Source organism: Scyliorhinus torazame, chromosome 9 (genome assembly GCF_047496885.1).
Source record: "Scyliorhinus torazame isolate Kashiwa2021f chromosome 9, sScyTor2.1, whole genome shotgun sequence".
Classification (NCBI taxonomy): domain Eukaryota; kingdom Metazoa; phylum Chordata; class Chondrichthyes; order Carcharhiniformes; family Scyliorhinidae; genus Scyliorhinus; species Scyliorhinus torazame.
In genome coordinates, this window is record NC_092715.1 from 64,489,461 (window position 1) to 64,516,188 (window position 26,728).

The 26,728-nt window shown below is 49.1% G+C and overlaps 1 protein-coding gene across 3 annotated transcripts in view; it reads right to left on the reverse strand.

Moving 5' to 3' along the window:
- Nucleotides 1-26,728, reverse strand: part of crhbp (corticotropin releasing hormone binding protein) — a 69,928-nt gene that overhangs the window by 32,470 nt on the left and 10,730 nt on the right. For all 3 annotated transcript variants that reach the window (XM_072516030.1, XM_072516033.1, XM_072516032.1), the window contains exon 4: nt 15,577-15,787. In XM_072516030.1, coding sequence (XP_072372131.1) covers nt 15,577-15,787 — 211 coding nt within the window. The remainder of the gene's footprint in view (nt 1-15,576; nt 15,788-26,728) is intronic.

Sequence of the window (26,728 nt, forward strand, 5' to 3'; positions counted from 1 at the left end):
GGTTCCTTAAGTGTTCCCTGTTTGTCCTACCCGTGCTTAAGTCATCGTCCAAATAAATCGCCACCTGCGGTAGTCCCTGCAGAATATTTACCATCGTACGCTGGAATATAGCGCAGGCTGATGACACTCCGAAGGGTAGCCTAGTATAACGAAAAAGTCCCTTCACGGTGTTGATCGTAGCGAACTTCTGGGAGTCCTTGTCCAGTTTTAACTGCAGGTAGGCGTGGCTCATGTCCAGTTTCGTGAACAAAAGCCCACCTGCCAATTTGGCATATAGGTTGCCTATTTTCGGGATCGGGTATTTGTCCAGCAGTGCGTATTTGTTTACCGGCTGTTTGAAATCTCCACAGAGACGTATCGAGCCGTCTGGCTTCAAAATTGGTACCACCGGCGCTGCCCATTCCGAGAACTGTACTGGTCTGAATGCCGTAACCTTTCTATTTCGACATCTACTTTCTTCCTTAATGCAAAAAGGTACCGGCCTGGCCGTACAAAATTTCGGAAGGGCTTCTGGGTCCACGTGCAAAGTTGCTTTGGCGCCTATAATTTCCCCCAAACCTTCTTGGAAGACCTCTGTGTATTTTTGGAGTACTCCACTCAACTACCCGCTTCCACTCTGGAAAATTTTCATCCAATCTAAGTTTAGGTCTTTCAGCCAGTTCCATCCTATTAAGTTCTGTCCGGAGCCCTCTATTATCGTCAATGGTAATCTGAGCAATTGTTTGTCATATTCCACGGGTACATGAGTCGTGCCTAGAACTTCCAGGGGTTCCCCCGTGTAGGTTTTAAGTTTTGTCGATGTTTTTGTTAGGGTTAGTGGCTGGAGTCCATCTTTGATTTAAAAAATGCTGCCACTCCCATTACTGATACGGCCACACCAGTGTCTATTCACCGTTCACCCGTGGGGTAATCTTAATAGGTTCTGCTTTCTTCGTCACACTATTATATAACTGTTCCCCTTCGGAGGAGGATGGGGCATCTAGGTTGTGTACTTCCCTGCGTCCCCACCTACTATTCCTCTTTTGCCACCTCCTTCTAGGGTTTCTGTCGCTGTTACCCCACTCTGTCTAGTGCCAGAAACGGTCCTTCTCTGTTGGGGGAGCCTCAGCTGGTAGTTCCCTCTGTCTCCAGTTAGTCCTAGCAGACTTGGGGGCAGTTCTGGGGTTTTCCTTTGGCCCTCTGTTCCTCAGGCTTTTCCTGAGGCAGCTATCCGGTAGCTGGACCCATTGTGGTAGTCCCTCTCCCAGGTATCTACCTCCATTGGCGTGCCCTGTAGTTCCAGCGCCCCACTTGCTGCCTTTTCTAGAGACAGTGCGAGCTGTAACGCCCACCTGCAGTCTAGCTGCGTTTCTGCCAACAGGCACTTCTGTATTTGGAGGTCATTTATGCCACACACTAACCGGTCCCGAAGCATTTCGTTTAGCATCGGGCCAAACTCACATTTTTCCACCAGCCTTCTCAGGCGGGTCAAGAAATTTGTGACTGACTGTCTTCCCGCTTTGTTGTGTAGAATCTGTACCTACTCAAAATGAGGGGTGGTTTTGGGTCATAGTGCTCTTCCACCAATTTCGTTAATTCTTGGAAAGGTATCGTGTCCGGCGTATTGGGATAAGTTAGACTACGTATAATGGCGAAGGCTGAGGGTCCGCACGCCGACAGCAGTATAACCCATTTCCTTCCGTCCTCCGTTATCTCATTGGCCTGGAAAAAGTAACACATTCTCTCCACATACTGGGACCAGTCCTCAATAGTCGGGTCGAATGCATCCAACTTCCCAAAAAGAGCATTTTTGAAAGAGCAAGGCTTACCCTCCGAGTGCGGCAGCTGGTCTCCGCAAGGTTCTTTGTTTACCTCGTCGCCACTGTAATAATCCACAGGGGTTCCGTCACCACACCAGTATTTATTTGCAATAACTTATATACAAGCGCAGCTCCAAACAGTGCTGCTAGCATTCCAGTCAACTTAAGGCTGCCTCACAAAGCCTACACAGGTGCTTATATGGGCCCCCTCAATGAGCTATCATTGAGGGAGCTCATACTCCAATTGGCCAACGAATAATGCCAATTGGAGGACATTACAGGAAATGAAGTTTGCAGTTCGGGTAAGAGAGCGAGAGAGGGAGGGTTTCCATTTTTGAGGGGCCCTCTTGACACATTTTGAAACTTTTAAATTAAAACTGGCCTCAGTAGCCAGGCAAGCATAGAGGAGGAAGAACCCTTCCACACAGTGGCCTGTTGCCACAGCTGAGGACAGACAGATAAAGAAGGCCTTAAAAGCCTGGTCTCCCATTCAGCCACTGGGAGGCCTTCTTCAGGCAGCTGGCCAAGTTTCTGAGTGAGAGGGGCACCAAGGTCAACTGGAAGATTCCAGTTAGCTTCTGACGATAGGTCTTATGCTGTCACTTCAACCCTTTAATTGGCTACCTGCCGCACCTGACCACAAACCTACGAAGAGAAAAATGGCCTGGTGGCAGGCGTACTGATGATGGTGACAATTATTGTGTTCGCCTGCCCCTGTGCTCAGCCCCATCGATGGGGTGGGGGGGGGGGGGGGGGTGACAAAAACCCTATCCAGTGTTGCAGAGGGAGCATGCGGCCACCGCAAGAGACCCGAGAATCAAGAGACGTTGGTTGTCAGAACTCATCTACAAAATTGGGATGCGCCGCTGCTCATCGCCCATCCCATGGGAAGTTTACTGATGGGAGAAATAAATTCTGGTGCACCTGACTCACTGGCAGAATTCCTCAGGTCCGTCATGGTTGGGGAGTTGGAACGTTCTGGGAGTTGGAATGTTCTGGGGGGATGCTTAAATGAATGAGGCATTGTTACCTGTCATGCGCAGGCTGTCTCATTGCTAAATGAGTGTGCTCTGCGCCTGTTATACCTGACGAGCAGGCACAACATATACTCATTTCTATGCCATCCTGTTTGGCTAAAGGCATCCAGTTTGCATTGTCTTTATTTTACAATAATAAAATGAATATTTTTGTTAAAATGTAAACCTTGTGCAATTTTCACAACTCAGTTTCACGTCTCCTGCATTCTCTTTGAGAGAAACATAATCCAGCTGTTCCACTGTAAAACATTACAGAGGTTTTGTCGATGACAAATGGCAGACTGATAAATTATTTTTCAAACTATAATAATGTGTATATTATTTATATTTATTATGATAACCTAATGAATTCAGAATGATCAAACACTGCACATTTTTAAAGTTGCCAATAGCTGTATGTGCTACTGATGTTCGTCTAATAATGCTATTCAATTGATTTATGGCATATGATTAAAATCTGGATGCCACAATTTTTCATGGGGATGTGCTTTGCTTATTCAATGGAACGAAGATGTTCCAATTCTTCCTCATTTTTAAATGTTTGCCTTATTCATGCTTTGAATGTTCTCAAAAGACTATTTTATATTTAATGTACATATTTATATTCAATTTTTTCCTCGTGCTAGCACGGAATCACAGGTTTATGGCTCAGAAGGAGGCTATTTGGCCCATCATGTCAGCACCAGCTCTCCAAATGATTAATGTCCCTCGTTCCACTTCTGCCTTCTCACCGTAACCATGCATATTCTTCCTTTTTAAGTCTTTTGAATGCTTCAGTTGAACCTGTCTCCACCACACTCTCTGAGCATTCCAGACCCACGGCCACTCGCTGTCTGAAGAGGTTTTCCCTCAGATCACTGTTGCTTCTTTTATAAATTACTTTAATTCCATCCCCTCTCATTCTTGACCCTTTAACGAGTGGGAAGTTTTTCCTATCAACTCTGACCAGACCCTTCATGATTTTTACTTCCTCCACCAGATTTCCTCTTAGCCTCCCTTTCCCAAGGACAAGAGTCCTACCTTCTCCAATCTATCTTCATAACTGGAGCTCCTCATCCTTGGAACCATTCTCATGAAACTTTCCTGCACCCTTTCGAATGCCTTCACATCCTTCCTAAAATGCACCACACACACCTGGATTAAATACATTGTGGCCAAACCTGTGACTTTTAAAAGTTCAACAGCAGCTCAGAGCCAGGGAACCGTCACAGGCGATGATTGTGGAGTTCCACAAATACCAAGATAAGTGGAGTGGATCCTGAGATGGGCGAAAAGTACAAAAGGTGCAAGTGGGTGGACATCCCATCCACTTGTACCAAGACATGGGGTGGACCTGGCCAAGCGCTGGACAAAGGGCATAAGAAGCAGAGAATCATAGAATCATAGAAGTTTACAGCATGGAAACAGGCCCTTCGGCCCAACCAGTCCATGCCGCCCAGTTTTTACCATTAAGCTAGTCCCAGTTGCCCGCACTTGGCCCATAACCCTCTATACCCATCTTACCCATGTAACCATCTAAATGCTTTTTGAAAGACACAATTGTACCCGCTTCTACTAATTCCTCTGGCAGCCCATTCCAGACACTCACTACCCTCTGAGTGAAGAAATTGCCCCTCTGGGCCCTTCTGAATCTCTCCCCTCTCACCTTAAACCTATGCCCTCTAGTTTTAGACTCCCCTACCTTTGGGAAAAGATGTTGACTATCTACCTTATCTATGCCCCTCATTATTTTATAGACCTCTATAAGATCACCCCTAAGCCTCCTACGCTCCAGGGAAAAAAGTCCCAGTCTATCCAGCCTCTCCTTATAACTCAAACCATCAAGTCCCGGCAACATCCTAGTAAATCTTTTCTGCACTCTTTCTAGTTTAATAATATCCTTTCTATAATAGGGTGACCAGAACTGCACACAGTATTCCAAGTGTGGCCGTACCAATGTCTTGTACAACTTCAACAAGACGTCCCAACTCCTATATTCAATGTTCTGACCAATGAAACCAAGCATGCCGAATGCCTTCTTCACCACCCTGTCCACCTGCGACTCCACCTTCAAGGAGCTATGAACCTGTACTCCTAGATCTCTTTGTTCTATAACTCTCCCCAACGCCATACCATTAACTGAGTAGGTCCTGGCCTGATTCGATCTGCCAAAATGCATCACCTCACATGTATCTAAATTAAACTCCATCTGCCATTCGTCGGCCCACTGGCCTAATTGATCAAGATCCCGTTGCAATCCTAGATAACCTTCTTCACTATCCACTGTGCCACCAATCTTGGTGTCATCTGCAAACTTACTAACCATGCCTCCTAAATTCTCATCCAAATCATTAATATAAATCACAAATAACAGTGGACCCAGCACCGATCCCTGAGGCACACCACTGGTCACAGGCCTCCAGTTTGAAAAACAACCCTCTACAACCACCCTCTGCCTTCTGTCGTCCAGCCAATTTTGAATCCAATTGGCAACCTCACCCTGGATCCCGTGAGCTTTAACCTTCTGCAACAACCTACCATGCGGTACCTTGTCAAAGGCTTTGCTAAAGTCCATGTAGACAACGTCTACTGCACTGCCCTCATCTACCTTCTTGGTCACTCCCTCAAAAAACTCAATCAAATTTGTGAGACATGATTTTCCACGCACAAAGCCATGCTGACTGCCCCGAATCAGTCCTTGCCTCTCTAAATGCTTGTAGATCCTGTGTCTCAGAATACCTTCTCGCAACTTACCTACTACAGACGTTAGGCTCACCGGTCTGTAGTTCCCAGGCTTTTCCCTGCTGCCCTTCTTAAACAAGGGCAAAACATTCGCCACTCTCCAATCTTCAGGCACCTCACCTGTGGCTGCCGATGATTCAAATATCTCGGTTAGGGGACCCGCAATTTCCTCCCTAGCCTCCCACAACATCCTGGGATACATTTCATCAGGTCCCGGGGATTTATCTACCTTGATGCGCTTTAAGACTTCCAGCACCTCCTCCTCTGTAATATGCACACTTCTCAAGACATCACTATTTATTTCCCTTAGTTTCCTAACATCCATGCCTTTCTCCACCGTGAATACCGATGAGAAATATTCATTCAGGATCTCACCCAACTCTTGTGGCTCTGCACATAGATGCCCTTGTTGATCCTTAAGAGGCCCTACTCTGTCCCTAGTTACTCTTTTCCCCTTTATGTATCTGTAGAATCTCTTTGGATTATCCCTTGCATTATTTGCCAAAGCAATTTCATGTCCCCTTTTTGCCCTCCTGATTTCCCTCTTAACTCTATTTCGACAATCTCTATACTCTTCAAGGGATCTACTTGATCCCAGTTGCTTATGTACGTCATATGCCTCCTTCTTCTTTTTGACCAGAGTCTCAATATCTCGAGTCATCCAGGGTTCCCTACTTCTACCAGCCTTGCCCTTCACTCTAAAGGGAATGTGCTTACCCTGCACCCTGGTTAACACATTTTTAAAAGCCTCCCATTTACCAGCCGTCCCTTTGTCTGCCAATAGTCTCCCCCAATCTACCTCTGCAAGTTCCTGTCTGATACCATCAAAATTGGCCTTGCCCCAATTAAGAATTTTAACTCTTGGGCCAGACCTATCATTCTCCATAGCTATCTTAAAACTAATGGAATTATGGTCACTTGTCCCAAAGTGATCCCTCACTACCACTTCTATCACTTGCCCTTCCTTATTTCCCAAGACGAGGTCAAGTTTTGCCCCCTCTCTAGTCGGTCCATCCACATACTGAATGAGAAATTCCTCCTGAATACACTCAACAAATTTCCCTCCATCCAAGCCCCTAATGCTATGGCTGTCCCAGTCAATGTTGGGAAAGTTAAAGTCCCCTACTATTACCACCCTATTATTCTTGCAGCTATCTGTAATCTCCTTACATATTTGCTCCTCAATTTCCCGCTGACTATTTGGGGGCCTGTAGTACAGTCCTACCAAGGTGATCTCTCCCTTCTTATTTTTCAGTTCCACCCATATAGACTCAGTGGGCGAACCCTCGGATATATCCCCTCTAAGTACTGCCGTGATGTTCTCCCTAATCAAAAACGCCACTCCCCCTCCTCTCTTACCTCCTGTTCTATCCTTTCTATAGCATCTGTACCCCGGAACATTGAGCTGCCAGTCCTGCCCCTCCCTTAGCCATGTTTCAGTCATAGCTATAATATCCCAGTCCCATGTGCCCGTCCATGCCCTGAGTTCATCCGCTTTGCCCGTCAGGCCCCTTGCATTGAAATAAATGCAGTTTAATGTAGACCTTCCTTGCTCTCTGCCCTGCTTTCTCTGGTCATGCTTTACACACTCTCCCTTCCTGCCTTTTGTTTCTGTCCCCACTGACTTCCTACATCGGTTCCCATCCCCCTGGCACATTAGTTCAGGAGTGTGGAGGGGGTAGAGCTGAGAAAGGGGGGAGGGAACTAGGAGGGGGGAAACATGAGGGGGAGGAGTAGTACGGTGGTTGCAACGGGCTACATGTGGAGATGAAGGGAAAGGGGAAGCAGTTGCCGGATATTTTGAATGGCCCGAGAACGAGGGCAGGCCTGATCGGACAGGGCCAGGCCCACATGGTGAGTATGGTTGCCCCCACAGGAAGGGGGGGGGCGGGGCAGGCCCCCCATCCCCTCATCCGCATAGTTACATGGAATGTGAGGGACCTCAACTGGCTGGTGAAGAGATCCTCGCCCATCTCAAGAATCTGAGGGTTCACTCATGTTTCAATACCAGAATGAGGGTGTGTGGCCATGTTAGTTAGCAGGATAGTTTCATTTATGGCGACAGGCACAGTGACGGATCCAGGAGGGTGATTTTTTAAGATTAGCGGGACCCTGGAGGGGCCTCGGTAGTTTTGGTAAATATATACGCCCTGCACTTGGATAATTGAATGGCGCAGCAGACTTGATGGGTCGAGTTGCCTAATTCTGCTCCTATATCTTATGGTCTTATGACTTGGAGTTCATCAAAACATCGATGGGCGAAATCCCACTGGACTCCCACTGCCTAATCAAGGGGGCGGGGTCTTTAACTGTTTACAAGACTCGACGTTAGACAAGTCCAAATCCAGCACAGGTAACGTGTCAGGCATGGTACGTGAACTGAACACCTTTATGGAACAGATGGGGGGTGGGGGAGTGAGGAGGGGGGGGGTGGTAGACCTGTTGGGGTTCCACCACCCGGAAGAAAAATAATTCTCCTTCTCCCACGTGCAGAAGGCCTACTCACGGATGGACTTTTTTGTGGTAGGGAAGAGGGTGCTTCTAGGAGCAACAAAGGCGGAATACTCCGCCATTATAATCTCTGGCCACGCGTCACACTACATTGACGTGTGGTTGGAGAAGGGACGGGACCAGCGCCCTCCCATGGAGGCTGGATGCAGCTCTCCTCACTGATAAGGAATACAACACTAAGATACCCCAAGCCATCAAAGACTATGTATCCTGCAAGTTCTAGGAGGCACTGAAGACAGTGATCAGGAGGAAATCAGGGCCCTTAGGGACAGGAAGGAAAGGGAAACCAAGCAGCAGCTGATTGACTCCATACTGGAGGTGGATCGGTGGTACCCCACAGCCTCACCCGTGGAACTGCTGCTGGAAAGGAAAAAGCTGCAGGTGGAATTTGACCTGCTCTCCATACGGAGGGCAGACTACTAGCGCTGCCTTTTACGAACATGGAGACAAAGCCAGCCGCTTGCTGGCGCACCAGCCAAGAAAATAGGCTGCCAGGAAAGTGAAAGCCCAGATCAGGGACAGTAATGGTAGGATGTTAGTGGACCCAAACAAGGTCAATAAGGCCTTGACAAACTTTTCCCGAGGGCTCTACACCTCCGAGCCCCCGGAGGGGGCCTCTGGGCTGGAACAGTTCCTCAGTAGACTGGGCATACCGGTGATGGGGGAGGACAAAGAACAGGTACTGGAAACACCGCTGGGGCTGGGTAAAATCATGCAATGCATCAACTCTATGCAATCAGGGAGAGTGCCAAGACCCGATGGGTTCCCGGCATTTGGACTCGAAACGTTAGCTCTTTTCTCTCCCTACAGATGCTGCCAGACCTGCTGAGATTTTCCAGCATTTTCTCTTTGGTTTCAGATTCCAGCATCCGCAGTAATTTGCTTTTATCCTTTTGATGTCCTGGACTGTTCTCCTCACAGCTCAGGGGCGGGATTCTCCGACCCCCCGCCGGGCCGAAGAATCACCGGGGGGGCGGTGTTAATCCCGCCCGCCGCCCCGCTGGCGGCCGGTCGGGGGCCGTTGGCAGCGCCGCCCCCCCCCCCCCCCCGGTGATTCTCCGGCCCGCGTTTTTGGCGGGTCCCACCGGCGTAAAATACACCAGGTCCATACTGGCGGGACCTGGCTCTGCGGGGAGCCTGCGGAGTACTCGGGGGGGGGGGGGGTGCGGGGGGGATCTGGCCCCGGGGGGGGGCCAGGGTGGCCTGGCCCGCGATCGGAGCCCACCGATCCGCGGGTGGGCCTGTGCTGGGGGGGTACTCTTTCCCTCGGCGCCAGCTGGTGTAACGGTCCGCCATGGCAGGCGCGGAGAAGAACCCCCCTGCGCATGTGCTGGGATGACGCCAGCACATGCGGCAACTCGCGCAGGCCGGCGGAGGCCCTTCGCGCTGGCTGGTGTGGCGCCAACACCGCTGGCGCCGGCCTAGCCTCTGAAGGTGCGGAGGATTCCGCGCCGGCCCGCCCTGCTGGGTAGGGGAGAATCCCGCCCCATAATGCTTTCAAGTTGAGTAGCATCCCCGAATTTTGAAATTGTGCTCTGTCAACCAAGGTCATTAATATATGTCAGGAAAAGCAAGGATTCCAATACTGAATCCAGGGGAAATCCACTACAAACCTTTCTCCAGCATGAAAGACATCCATTCACCCAATAACCATTCCCGTTTGTCTCCTGTCACTCAGCAACTTCTGTGTCAATATTTCTCCTGTCCCTTTTATTCCATGAAGTATAACATTGCCCAAACAGTTGTGTGGAAGTTCATGTATACCATGCCAAAAGCATTTCTCTCATCAACACTCTCTGTTACCTCATCAAAACACTATTGACATTAGTTAAACATGATTATTCCTTAAGTAGTCCATGCTGGCTGTCCAGAATTAATCTGCATTTGTCCATGTGGCTATTACTTTTGTCCCAAATTATTGTTTCTGGAGGTTTGCCCACCAGTAAAGTTAAATTGATTGGCCTGTGGTTGCTGGGGTCATCCTCAGCCCTTTAATTGAACAAGGGTGTAATATTGCAATTCCCAAATCCTCTGGCACCACCTCTGAGTCTTAGGAAAAACTGAAAAGTTATGGCCATGCCTGCCCATATAATTTCCATTCTCACTCCCTGCATTAGTCTTGGATGCATCTCACCCTGTCCTTATCAACTTAAAGTACAGTTCGCCTATCCAATACTTCCTCCTTTTCAATGTTAAACACTTCTCGGAGAATCACCGAGGGGCGGCGTGAATCCCGCCCCGCCACTCCGATGCCGGCTGCCGTAATCTCCGGCACCGGTATTCGGGCGGGGGCGGGGATCATACTGCGCCGGTCGGGAACCGTTGGCAGCCCCCCCCCCGGCTATTCTCCGGGCCCCGATGGGCCGAGCGGCCGTCAGTTTCTGGCCAGTCCCGCCGGCATGGATTAGACATGGTCCCACACGGAAGGACCAGGCTGGTAGGCTGGCTGGTGTGGTTCTCAGGGAGGCCCCAAGTCCCTGAATTACATCCTCTTTCACCATGGCCTGGGTAACATTTTCTTCCTTGGCAAAGACAGATGCAAAGTATTCACTTCATACCTCAGCTATGCCCTCTGACCCCATGTGTAAATCCTGGGCGGGATTCTCCGGTCTCCGACACCGAAATCACGTTTGTCGATAGGCTGCAGAATCCACGTTGGCGGCGAAATCGGGCGGCGCCGCTTTTGCGATGCTCCGCCCCATCCAGACGGCAGACTCTAGGAGTACGCCACACGCCGTTGGGCCGGCCTCAGGACCTGATCCCCCGATGGGCTGAGTGCCCGACGGCGTTGGTCGCGTGTGCTATTTTTTCCCGGGAACTTGGCGTGGCGGCTGCGGACTGGCGGCTGCGGTTTTAAGTCCAGCGTCACCGCACTTGGGGGGAGCTGATCCGCGGGCAGGGGGGATTTTGGCGGGGGCTGGAGGCACTGGTGGGGGGGCGGCGCGCCTGGCCAAAGGGGGTCACTATTTCGCAGGACGGGTCCGCGCGCGGCCGGCCCGCCATGTTGCACGGCGCAGCCGCTGCAGGCCGCCGGTGCGGCCACGGACCCGGCAATTCTGCGGCCGTATCCGCAGCTACGTTGCGTGCCTGCTAGCCCCCCACCAGACGGTCATAAAACGCTACCGTTCCCACGCCGGCATCAGCACTCTGTCTCAAAATCGGAGAATCCAGCCCCCTGTTTTTGGTCTCGAAATGGCCCCACTCTTCCTTTTACTACCCCTTTGCTATTCATACGCCAATACATTTTTTTGCCACATATTCATTGCATCTGACATCTTATGTGGTTTATGGGTAATCCTCTGGAACAATAACAGTACTAGGGTGTGCATTTCCCCGTCGAGTCTCCATCAGGTGAGGACTTATTGTGCAACTAGATTTATCAGCTTGGGTGGTGCATGAACCTTGGCCAAGTTTTAAAAGCTCCTTTTAGCTTGTTATTGACTGCATCCGCTGTCCTTCCCTTCACACCTCTCTTATTTTGGTAATAAAATTTATTTGACTTTCTAACATTTCGCTCCCCCCCCCCAGACGTCCTTCATTTAGATCAGGGGTTCCTAAATTGGGGTCCGGGGAACCCCACGGGTCCCCGATTGCCTCCCAGGGGGTCTGCAGCAGAACAAGCAGACATGAAATTTTTATTAAATGCTGCAGGGTTGCTGAACCAATCGGAGCGGGGGTGGGAGACCGGGGGGGGGGGGGGGGGGGGTTGTTGAGTGCAGGGAGGGTGGGGCAGTGCGGGGGCCAAGGCAGTTCTTGGAGTGGATGCCAAAGCAGGGGGAAAGGCAACAGGGCAGGTGCAATAGGGGGGACCAGAACAGGTCTCAGAGCAGACATAGAAGTGGCGCCAGAGTGGATCCCCAGAGCGAGTGCTGGCATGAGCCTCGGAGTAGGCGCCAGAGTGGGGGGACCGGAGTGGGCCTCGGAGCAGGAGGCCATAGCCAGAGGCCGGGATGGCCTCGGAGCAGGGGGGTGGAGTGGGTTTCGGAGCAGGGGGTGGAGTAGGCCTCGGAGCAGGGGCCAGAGCCAGAGGCGGGGGCAGCATTGGAGCAGGGGGGCAGAGTGGGCCTCGAACAGGGGGCAGAGCCAGAGGCCAAGGCGGGCCTTGGAGCAGGGGGGGGCAGAGTGGGCCTCGGAACAAGGGCCAGAGCCAGAGGCCAAGGCGGGCCTTGGAGCAGGGGGGGACAGAGTGGGCCTCGGAACAAGGGCCAGAGCCAGAGGCCAAGGCGGGCCTTGGAGCAGGTGGGGCAGAGTAGGCCTTGGAACAGGGGCCAGAGCCAGGAGCTAAGGCGGGCCTTGGAGCAGGGGGGGCAGAGTGGGCCTCGAACAGGGGGCAGAGCCAGAGGCCAAGGCGGGCCTTGGAGCAGGGGGGGCAGAGTGGGCCTCAGAACAAGGGCCAGAGCCAGAGGCCAAGGCGGGCCTTGGATCAGGGGGGGCAGAGTAGGCCTCGGAACAGGGGCCAGAGCCTGGTGCCAAGGCAGGCCTTGGAGCAGGGGGGCAGAGTGGGCCTCGGAACAGGGGCCAGAGCCAGAGGCTAAGGCGGGCCTTGGAGCAGGGGGTGCAGAGTGGGCCTTGGAACAGGGGCCAGAGCCAGGAGCCAAGGCGGGCCTTGGAGCAGGGTGCAGAGAGGGTCTCGGAGCAGGGGCCAGAGCCAGAGGCTAGGATGGGTCTTGGAGCAGGGGGGCAGAGTGGGCCTCGGAGCAATGTATTGTCGATATTATGACATGCACTTCAGAGGTCACTAGAGGTTCCATTGCTCAAAACCCTGATTTAAATGATTGGGTTGCCTCGATGATCTACACTCTGCACTTCCACTTTGACCACATGGAGAATAATATTCTGGGCAAGATATTCTGGTCCCACTTGAGATGGGAATCTTCACAGACACAATTTGACAGACCTGTAAAAGATCTGTTAACTTTGGGCGTGAATTTGAGAGCAGAAAACCCTATCCTCTGTCTAAGGGTAAAATGTGCCCCTCTCTCCCCACGCTCCCATTCTTCATATTTCCTTTGGTTCAGTTGATGGATTAGACAATCAACAGATCAGATCTCATGAATGGTGCTGAACAGTTAAACAACTAACAGGAGGACAACATTTTATGAACATCCTCAATAATGATGAAGGCCAGCATGTGAATGCAAAAGGAAAGGCTGAAGTGTTTGCATCTTCGGTGAGAATTGCCGAGAGGAAGATCCATTACAACATCCTCTTGAGAACCCCGCCATCATAGAAGCTAATTTGGTTCACTCTAGATGATAAAACAATGGTTGAGCACATTGGTTAGGCTATGAGCCTCAACAGCCTCCTGGGGAATGCTGAAGATTTGTGCTCCTGAGATAGATTTGTATCTAGCCAAGCTGTTCCAGAAAGCTAGAACACTGGCACGTTGGTGTTTTGGCTACAAAATGGGTCAGTGGTCAATAAAAACTGCTGACTGCCCAAAACCTGTCCAGCAGCTAACAGGTACAAGCCAAGAATATGATGGAATACTCTCTACTTGTCTGGATGAGTGTAGCTCCAAGAACACTCAGTTCAACATCATCGAGGACAAAACAGCCCGCTTGATCCACACCCCATAAACCACCTCAAACAATCCAACACTGACCCACAGTGTTGACTCTATGTACCATGTACAAGATGTACTGCAGCAACTCACCAAGACCCCTTCAACAGCACTTCCAAACCTCTACCATCTTGAAGGACAAGTGCAGCAGACTCATGGGAGCACCACTACCTGAAAGTTTCCCTCCAAGCCACTCACCATCCTGACTTGAAACTATATCGCCGTTTCTTCACTGTCTTTGGGCCAAAAACCTGGAGCTCCCTTCCGAACAGCACTGTGGGTGTACTGCTGAAGTAAACATATGTTGTCAAAGCTTTTTGTCTTGCGCTTTACAGCATGTTTCTTTTTTCAGCAATACTCAAGTTCTGTACTATCAAACAATTGTGGGTGTATCTACACTAGATTGAATACAGCAATGCAAGATGGCAGCTCACCATCTCCTTCTCAAGGGCAATAGGATGGACAACAAAACGCTGACCTTGCTAGTGATGGTCATATCTCATAAATAGCAAAAAATCTGCCCGACAATGTGGAAAGTTTCCCAGGTAGGCCCTGTCCACAAAAAGCAGGACGAATCCAATATGCAATAACCAGGCCATTAGCCCACTCTCAATCATCTGCACAGTGATGTTTCCGGCAGAGCTCTGAAGTAGTACTTATCACATATAACCTGTTCGCTGAAGCTCAGTTTGGATTCCTCTAGGGCCACTTGGCCCTCATTGCAACCTTAGTCCACAGACAAGACGAGGGGCAGAATTTGACTGAGTGTGATATGTACTAGAAGCTTTGCTACTTTTATTGTTTCTCAGAAAACCACACACATTTCCCCACTTCTCACCCAAGGCTCATTTCTCCACCTCCATTAAAAAAGTATTTCTAATGATTAGAGACGGGGAGGTGCTTGAATGAATGGGCTGCCACAGCATTTATCTTGTGCTGCTTTTATTCTGAACATGTCTCTCAGCATTCACCTTTCTCTAATGATTTTCATTCTGTGTTGATCCCATCCTGTTCTTACATTTTAGCAGCATCTCTCAACTATGATCTCCATAATCTAGAAGGATAATGGCAGCAGATGCATGGGAGTACTAGCACCTCCAAGTTCTCCTTCAAGTCACGCAACGTCCTGACCTGGACATCTGTTATCATTCCGTCATTTGTCCTTGCTCAAAATCGAGGGAACTTCCATCGTTTGCCTGCTGCCCTTTGAAAAAGCTCTATTCCGTTGATAGAACACACTGCGACAATGGTATGCCAGTGGTGGAGGGAGCCAATGTCCAGGGACACAGACTCATGGTGGTGTACCACAATTCAAATCTAAAGCGGGTTTTAGATTTTGCACATTCTTAAGAATGCTTACAGTTTGGGTGGAAAGGAGAAGTGTAAAATGGGTAAAATATTTTACTTCAATGGAAAGGAAATTAGGTGCTTATGCAATGGCAGCAATCCAAATGTTGCCTGCTTTGCACCCCTACAGAGTTAAGAATGCATCGCAATCAGTTCTCGACTTGATGCTTGAAATGGTAAGTATTGGGACACCATCAAATTTCAATTACAAGCCTATGCGATCTCAGCTCGAATGGCAGTGCAATGTTACATCAGCATCATGGGGGGGGGGGGGGGGGCAATAAAAGACAAATCAACCAGGGTTCCCAATAGTTTCCAGTAGCTCACCTTGGAAAATTCTTGCATGCAGCTGTTAGGCAAGGCTGTGGTAAACACACACACACACAGTTAAATAGCACTCACTGTCTAAGAGTGACCCCTGAGCTGAAGCTCCTGTTAAGGATGCTGTATTCCAAAATCAATGCCTTCGGGAGACAAGCAGTGAGAAATATAGCATTCAGAGACCAAAGAGTTCACTTTTAAAAGACAACATGGTAGTTTATCGCTTCTAAATGCCCTGCAAATAAATTCCATAAAATAAATATCTCTTTCTACTTACGGAAAGGATTGACTAATTTCTTTACTGTTAAGGTAAACCCATTTCCAGGCGTGTGAATTCTGAAGAACAGCATTGCCACATTTTGAGAGGACCTGATTTCTGTCCTGATGTTGTTGCTGTCACAGAAATCGGTGTAACGCTCTGAGGTGGGGAGGGGGTGATCTAACGTGCTTGGAAACTTCTCCCCCTTCAATATCCAGCCATCAAAGACCTGTGCATCAACACAAAATGATTGAGGAGAATGGAAGGAAGACAAGTAGAAAATACTGACAACACTCAGTACATCAGGCAGTATCTGTGGAAAGAGAAACAAGAGTTAACCTTTCAGCTCCGATGGAAGGCCATCCACCTGGAAGGTTGGGATGGATTTAGCCATCGCAGTGCAAGTCCTGAAGATGATCCTGCTTCAGTGGTCTACAGGACCCCGGGGCTGACTTTGCTGTCCCTAGGGGCTTTTCACAGTAACTTCATTGCAGTGTTAGTGTAAGTCGACTTGTGACAATAAAGATTGTTATATTAAGAATGGTCACCCACCGCCAGCTGTCTGCCACCTCCTCATCACTGACCGGATGGCATGGCGGCAGGAAGATAACAGGCATGCCACCCAACATCTTCCTGCGCCCCCAGCAAACTGTTATAATCCAGCTTGTTAACTCTGTGTGTGTGTTTCTTTCTCTCTCTCACCATAAAGGCTGCCTGACCGAATGAGTGATTTTCACCATTTGCTGTTTTTTTGCTTTCAGATTGAAAAGCATCCGCGGTATTTTGCAACAGAAGGAACCTGTATTTAGATGTGCATAACACTTTACACGCAGCCCAAGGACATCTCAAAGCCAATGAACTGCATTGAGGTTATTCGCTTTTGCAATATGCCAAAAGTCAGTAAAAACAAAAAAAGCACAATTACCAAACGCTTGAAATAAAACAGAAATGCAAAAAACCATCAGTGCAGGGAACACAAGCAGTCAAGGCAACATCTGAAAGCGGAAGATGGGATAATGCTAATTCATCTTTTTCTGCAAAAGGTTGACCAGCCTCCTTCTTAGTTCCAGAATTTTCTCTTTTCTCCAGGTGATAATTGACAATATTAATGAAATTTGTATTGTTCATAAACAAAATAGGGTTGGTTTGACAGCTTTGATGTCACATGCGTTCTGTGATGTTGGGCGGAATCTCACCAGGATTTAGCAAAGTGTCAGGCTCAGACTGGAGACTGGTGAGTAGATCTCCAGCTGCACAGTTTTCTCTCAAGATCATGAGTCTTTTAAAGAAAACAAATTAGCGGGTGTGGTTTGCGCCATCATCCTGACGGGGCCTGATAGAGCTGGCACCAAACTGCACCAGGCGCGCCATCTTTAAAGGACACCCCAATCAGATCTCAAAATTAATGACCCCACCACGAAGGTATCGGGGGCTTTCCATCAACCCCCTGCACCCCCACACACCGACAATCATCACCGACATTCCGAACCATCCAACCCCCGAACCCCCCGACAACCATCACCTGCATTTCCACCCCACCACCGACAATTATCGCCAACATTTGCCCTCCCAGCCCGAAGAATCAAAAGCAGCATTCCATCCCCTACCTCCCAGCCCCGACCAACATCTCCGGCATTCCCCCACACCCTGACCATCATCGGCGGCATTCTCACCTCCCCAATCATTGCCAGCATTCCACACCACCCCCGACAGTCATTGCAGCCATTCCGCCCCAACCCTGACAACCATCAACAGTATTCCACTCCCTGTTCCCGACAAATGCCACCGGTATTTCCGTCCTCCACCGTCTGCTACCTCCGCAAATCGTTGCCAGCATTCCGCCCCAACAATCATCACCAGAATTCACTCCCTGACAATCATTTGCAGCATTCACTCCTCGACAATCATCACAAGCACCCTCACAACAATCATCACACGCATTCACCCCAACAATCATCACCAACATTCACCCCGACAATCATCACCAGTATTCACCCCAACAATCATCACCACCATTCACCCCGACAATCATCACCAGTATTCACCCCAACAATCGTCACCAGCATTCACCCCAACAATCGTCACCAGCATTCACCCCGACAATCATCAACAGCATTCACCCCAGCAATCATCACCAGCATTCACCCCAACAATCATCACCAGCATTCACCCCAACAATCATCACCAGCATTCACCCCAACAATCATCACCAACATTCACCCCAACAATCATCACCAGAATTCACTCACTGACAATCATCACCAGCATTCACCCCGACAATCATCACCAGTATTCACCCAGACAATCATCACCAGCATTCACTCCCCGACAATCATCACCAGCATTCACTCATCGACAATCATCACCAGCACTCACCCTGACAATCATTACCAGCATTCACCCCAACAATCATCACCAGCATTCCCGCCGAAAATCATCACCAGCATTCACCCCGCCAATCATCATCAGCATTCACCCCGACAATCATCACCAGCATTCACCCCGACAATCACCACCAGCATTCCCGCCGAAAATCATCACCAGCATTCACCCCGACATCATCATCAGCATTCACCCCGACAATCATCACCAGCATTCACCCCGACAATCATCACCAGAATTCACACTGCGACAATCATCAGCAGAATTCACTCCCTGACAATCATTTGCAGCATTCACTCCACGACAATCTTCACCAGCATTCACCCCAACAATCATCACCAACATTCTCCCCGACAATCATCACCAGTATTCACCCCAACAATCGTCACCAGCATTCACCCCAACAATCGTCACCAGCATTCACCCCAACAATCATCACCAGCATTCACCCCAACAATCATCACCATCATTCACCCCAACAATCATCACCAGCATTCACCCCAACAATCATCACCAGCATTCACCCCAACAATCATCACCAGAATTCACTCACTGACAATCATCACCAGCATTCACCCCGACAATCATCACCAGTATTCACCCAGACAATCATCACCAGCATTCCCTCCCCGACAATCATCACCAGCATTCACTCCTCGACAATCATCACCAGCACTTACCCTGAAAATCATTACCAGCATTCACCCCAACAATCATCACCAGCATTCACCCCGCCAATCGTCATCAGCATTCACCCCGACAATCATCACCAGCATTCACCGCGACAATCACCACCAGCATTCCCGCCGAAAATCATCACCAGCATTCACCCCGACAATCATCACCAGCATTCCCGCCGAACATCATCACCAGCATTCACCCCAACAATCATCATCAGCATTCACCCCGACAATCATCGCCAGCATTCACCCCAACAACCATCACCAGCAAAAACCCCGACAATCATCACCAGCATTCACCCCAACAAGCATCCCCAGAATTCACTCACTGACAATCATCACCAGCATTCACCCCGACAATCATCACCAGCATTCACCGCCGACAATCATCAGCAGAATTCACTCACTGACAGTCATCACCAGCATTCCCCCCCCCGACAATCATCACCAGAATTCACACCCCGACAATCATTACCAGCAGTCCACACACACGACACTCATCACCACCACCGGCCAACAATCATCACCAGCATTCACCCCACAATCATCACCAGCATTCACCCTGACAATCATCACCATCATTTATCCGGACAATCATCACCAGCATTCACTCCTCGACAATCATCACCAGCATTCACCCCGACAATCATCACCAGCATGTACCCGGACAATCATCACCGGTATTCACTCCTCGACAATCATCACCAGCATTCACACGGAAAATAAGCACCAGAATGCACTCCTCGACAATCATCACCAGAATTCACCCCCCCGACAATCACCACCAGAATTCACTCCTCGACAATCATCACTAGAATTCACTCCTCGACAATCATCACCAGAATTCACTCCTCGACAATCATCACCAGCATTCACTCCTCGACAATCATCAACAGCATTCACCCCGACAATCATCACCAGAATTCAATCCTCGACAATCATCAGCAGAATTCACCCCCCCGACAATCACCACCAGAATTCACTCTTCGACAATCATCACCAGAATTCACCCCCCGACAACCACCACCAGAATTCACTCCTCGACTATCATCACCAGAATTCACTCCTCGACAATCATCACCAGCATTCTCTCCTCGACAATCATCACAAGCATTCCCGCCGAACATTATCCCCAGCATTCACCCCGACAATCATCACCAGTATTCACTCCTCGACAATCATCACCAGCATTCACACCGACAATCATCACCAGAATTCACACCTCGACAATCATCACCAGAATTCACCCCTGACAATCACCAACAGAATACACTCCTCAACAATCATCACCAGAATTCACTCCTCGACAATCATCACCAGCATTCACTCCTCGACAATCATCACCAGCATTCACCCCAACAATCATCACCAGAATTCACTCCTCGACAATCATCACCAGAATTCACTCCTCGACAATTATCACCAGAATTCACCGCCTGACAATCACCACCAGAATTCACTCCTCGACAATCATCACCAGAATTCACTCCTCGACAATCATCGCCAGCATTCACTCCTCGACAATCATCACCAGCATTCACCCCGACAATCATCACCAGAATTCCCGCCGAAAATCATCACCAGCATTCACCCCGCCAATCGTCATCAGCATTCACCCGACAATCATCACCAGCATTCACCCCGACAATCATCACCAGCATTCACCCCAACAATCATCATCAGCATTCACCCCGACAATCACCACCAGCATTCACCCCAACAATAATCAACAGCATTCACCCCACCAATCATCATCAGCATTCACCCCGACAATCATCACCAGCATTCACCCCGACAATCATCACCAGCATTCCCGCCGAACATCATCACCAGCATTCACCCCGACAATCATCATCAGCATTCACCCCGACAATCATCGCTAGCATTCACCCCAACAACCATCACCAGCATTCACCACGACAATCATCACCAGCATTCACCCCAACAAGCATCCCCAGAATTCACACACTGACAATCATCACCAGCATTCCCCCCCCCGACAATCATCACCAGAATTCACACCCCGACAATCATTACCAGCAGTCATCACACACAACACTCATCACCACCACCGCCCAACAATCATCACCAGCATTCACCCCACAATCATCACCAGCATTCACCCTGACAATCATCATCAGCATTCACCCCGAAAATCATCACCAGCATTCCCCCCGACAATCATCACCTGCATTCACCCCGACAATCATCACCATCATTTACCCGGACAATCATCACCAGCATTTACTCCTCGACAATCATCACCAGCATTCACCCCGACAATCATCACCAGCATATACCCGGACAATCATCACCAGCATTCACTCCTCGACAATCATCACCAGCATTCACCCCGACAATCATCACCAGCATTTACCCGGACAATCATCACCGGTATTCACTCCTCGACAATCATCACCAGCATTCACTCCTCGACAATCATCAGCAGAATTCACCCCCCCCCCGACAATCACCACCAGAATTCACTCTTCGACAATCATCACCAGAATTCACTCCTCGACAATCATCACCAGAATTCACTCCTCGACAATCATCACCAGCATTCACTCCTCGACAATCATCACCAGCATTCCACCCCGACAATAATCACCAGAATTCACTCCTCGACAATCATCAGCAGAATTCCCACCCCCCCCGACAATCACAACCAGAATTCACTCTTCGACAATCATCACCAGAATTCACTCCTCGACAATCGTCACCAGAATTCACCCCCCGACAACCACCACCAGAATTCACTCCTCGACTATCATCACCAGAATTCATTCCTCGACAATCATCACCAGCATTCTCTCCTCGACAATCATCACCAGCATTCCTGCCGAACGTCATCCCCACCATTCACCCCGACAATCATCACCAGTATTCACTCCTCGACAATCATCACCAGCATTTACACTGACAATCATCACCAGAATTCACACCTCGACAATCATCACCAGAATTCACCCCTGACAATCACCAACAGAACTCACTCCTCAACAATCTTCACCAGAATTCACTCCTCGACAATCATCACCAGCATTCACTCCTCGACAATCATCACCAGCATTCACCCCAACAATCATCACCAGAATTCACTCCTTGACAATCATCACCAGAATTCACTCCTCGACAATTATCACCAGAATTCACCGCCCGACAATCACCACCAGAATTCACTCCTCGACAATCATCACCAGAATTCACTCCTCGACATTCATCGCCAGCATTCACTCCTCGACAATCATCACCAGCATTCACCCCGACAATCATCACCAGAATTCATTCACTGACAATCATTCCCAGCTTTCTCCCCGACAATCATCACCAGCATTCCCACCGACAATCATCACCTGCATTCACCCCGACAATTATGACCAGCATTTACCCAGACAATCATCACCAGCATTCACTCCTCGACAATCATCATCAGCATTCACCCCGACCATCATCACCAGCATATACCCGGACAATCATCACCAGCATTCACTCCTCGACAATCATCATCAGCATTCACCCTGACAATCATCACCAGCATTTACCCGGACAATCATCACCCGTATTCACTCCTCGACAATCATCACCAGCATTCACCCCGATAATCATCACCAGAATTCACACCTCGACAATCATCACCAGAATTCACCCCCCGACAATCACCACCAGTATTCACTCCTCGACAATCATCACCAGAATTCACTCCTCGACAATCATCACCAGCATTCACTCCTCGACAATCATCACCAGCATTCACCCCGACAATCATCACCAGCATTTATCCGGACAATCATCACCAGTATTCACTCCTTGACAATCATCACCAGCATTCACCCTGACAATCATCACCAGAATTCACACCTCGACAATCATTCCCAGCATTCACCCTGACAATCATCACCTTATTCCCCCCGACAATCATCACCTGCATTCACCCCGACAATCATCACCATCATTTACCCGGACAATCATCACCAGCATTCCCCCCGACAATCATCACCTGCATTCACCCCGACAATCATCACCATCATTTATCTGGACAATCATCACCAGCATTCACTCCCAGACAATCATCACCAGCATTCACCCCGACAATCATCACCAGCATTTACCCGAACAATGATCACCGGTATTCACTCCTCGACAATCATCACCAGCATTCACCCCGAAAATAATCACCAGAATTCACACCTTGAAAATCATCACCAGAATTCACCCCCCGACACTCACCACCAGAATTCACTCCTCGACAATCATCACCAGAATTCAGTCCTCGACAATCATCACCAGAATTCACTTCTCGACAATCATCACCAGCATTCACTCCTCGACAATCATCACCAGCATTCACCCCGACAATCATCACCAGAATTCACTCCTCGACAATCATCAGCAGAATTCACCCCCCCCGACTATCACCACCAGAATTCACTCTTCGACAATCATCACCAGAATTCACTCCTCGACAATCATCACCAGAATTCACCCCCCGACAACCACCACCAGAATTCACTCCTCGACTATCATCACCAGAATTCACTCCTCGACAATCATCACCAGCATTCTCTACTCGACAATCATCACCAGCATTCCCGCCGAACATCATCCCCAGCATTCACCCCGACAATCATCACCAGTATTCACTCCTCGACAATCATCACCAGCATTCACACCGACAATCATCACCAGAATTCACACCTCGACAATCATCACCAGAATTCACCCCTGACAATCACCAACAGAATTCACTCCTCAACAATCGTCACCAGAATTCACTCCTCGACAATCATCACCAGCATTCACTCCTCGACAATCATCACCAGCATTCACCCCAACAATCATCACCAGAATTCACTCCTTGACAATCATCACCAGAATTCACTCCTCGACAATTATCACCAGAATTCACCGCCCGACAATCACCACCAGAATTCACTCCTCGACAATCATCACCAGAATTCACTCCTCGACAATCATCGCCAGCATTCACTCCTCGACAATCATCACCAGCATTCACCCCGACAATCATCACCAGAATTCATTCACTGACAATCATTCCCAGCATTCACCCCGACAATCATCACCTGCATTCACCCCGACAATTATCACCAGCATTTACCCAGACAATCATCACCAGCATTCACTCCTCGACAATCATCATCAGCATTCACCCCGACCATCATCACCAGCATATACCCGGACAATCATCACCAGCATTCACTCCTCGACAATCATCACCAGCATTCACCCCGACAATCATCACCAGCATTTACCCGGACAATCATCACCAGCATTCACTCCTCGACAATCATCACCAGCATTCACCCCGACAATCATCTCCAGCATTTACCCGTACAATCATCACCAGTATTCACCCCTTGACAATCATCACCAGCATTCACCCCGACAATCATCACCAGAATTCACACCTCGACAATCATCACCAGAATTCACCCCGCGACAATCACCACCAGTATTCACTCCTCGACAATCATCACCAGAATTCACTCCTCGACAATCATCACCAGCATTCACCACGACAATCATCACCAGCATATACCCGGACAATCATCACCAGCATTCACTCCTCGACAATCATCACCAGTATTCACTCCTTGACAATCATCACCAGCATTCACTCTGACAATCTTCACCAGAATTCACACCTCGACAATCATTCCCAGCATTCACCCCAACAATCATCACCAGAATTCACTCCTTGACAATCATCACCAGAATTCACTCCTCGACAATTATCACCAGAATTCACCGCCCGACAATCACCACCAGAATTCACTCCTCGACAATCATCACCAGAATTCACTCCTCGACATTCATCGCCAGCATTCACTCCTCGACAATCATCACCAGCATTCACCCCGACAATCATCACCAGAATTCATTCACTGACAATCATTCCCAGCTTTCTCCCCGACAATCATCACCAGCATTCCCACCGACAATCATCACCTGCATTCACCCCGACAATTATCACCAGCATTTACCCAGACAATCATCACCAGCATTCACTCCTCGACAATCATCATCAGCATTCACCCCGACCATCATCACCAGCATATACCCGGACAATCATCACCAGCATTCACTCCTCAATAATCATCACCAGCATTCACCCTGACAATCATCACCAGCATTTACCCGGACAATCATCACCCGTATTCACTCCTCGACAATCATCACCAGCATTCACCCCGATAATCATCACCAGAATTCACACCTCGACAATCATCACCAGAATTCACCCCCCGACAATCACCACCAGTATTCACTCCTCGACAATCATCACCAGAATTCACTCCTCGACAATCATCACCAGCATTCACTCCTCGACAATCATCACCAGCATTCACCCCGACAATCATCACCAGCATTTATCCGGACAATCATCACCAGTATTCACTCCTTGACAATCATCACCAGCATTCACCCTGACAATCATCACCAGAATTCACACATCGACAATCATTCCCAGCATTCACCCTGACAATCATCACCTTATTCCCCCCGACAATCATCACCTGCATTCACCCCGACAATCATCACCATCATTTACCCGGACAATCATCAGCAGCATTCCCCCCGACAATCATCACCTGCATTCACCCCGACAATCATCACCATCATTTATCTGGACAATCATCACCAGCATTCACTCCCAGACAATCATCACCAGCATTCACCCCGACAATCATCACCAGCATTTACCCGAACAATCATCACCGGTATTCACTCCTCGACAATCATCACCAGCATTCACCCCGAAAATAATCACCAGAATTCACACCTTGAAAATCATCACCAGAATTCACCCCCCGACACTCACCACCAGAATTCACTCCTCGACAATCATCACCAGAATTCAGTCCTCGACAATCATCACCAGAATTCACTTCTCGACAATCATCACCAGCATTCACTCCTCGACAATCATCACCAGCATTCACCCCGACAATCATCACCAGAATTCACTCCTCGACAATCATCAGCAGAATTCACCCCCCCCCGACTATCACCACCAGAATTCACTCTTCGACAATCATCACCAGAATTCACTCCTCGACAATCATCACCAGAATTCACCCCCCGACAACCACCACCAGAATTCACTCCTCGACTATCATCACCAGAATTCACTCCTCGACAATCATCACCAGCATTCTCTCCTCGACAATCATCACCAGCATTCCCGCCGAACATCATCCCCAGCATTCACCCCGACAATCATCACCAGTATTCACTCCTCGACAATCATCACCAGCATTCACACCGACAATCATCACCAGAATTCACACCTCGACAATCATCACCAGAATTCACCCCTGACAATCACCAACAGAATTCACTCCTCAACAATCGTCACCAGAATTCACTCCTCGACAATCATCACCAGCATTCACTCCTCGACAATCATCACCAGCATTCACCCCAACAATCATCACCAGAATTCACTCCTTGACAATCATCACCAGAATTCACTCCTCGACAATTATCACCAGAATTCACCGCCCGACAATCACCACCAGAATTCACTCCTCGACAATCATCACCAGAATTCACTCCTCGACAATCATCGCCAGCATTCACTCCTCGACAATCATCACCAGCATTCACCCCGACAATCATCACCAGAATTCATTCACTGACAATCATTCCCAGCATTCACCCCGACAATCATCACCAGCATTCCCCCCGACAATCATCACCTGCATTCACCCCGACAATTATCACCAGCATTTACCCAGACAATCATCACCAGCATTCACTCCTCGACAATCATCATCAGCATTCACCCCGACCATCATCACCAGCATATACCCGGACAATCATCACCAGCATTCACTCCTCAATAATCATCACCAGCATTCACCCTGACAATCATCACCAGCATTTACCCGGACAATCATCACCCGTATTCACTCCTCGACAATCATCACCAGCATTCACCCCGATAATCATCACCAGAATTCACACCTCGACAATCATCACCAGAATTCACCCCCCGACAATCACCACCAGTATTCACTCCTCGACAATCATCACCAGAATTCACTCCTCGACAATCATCACCAGCATTCACTCCTCGACAA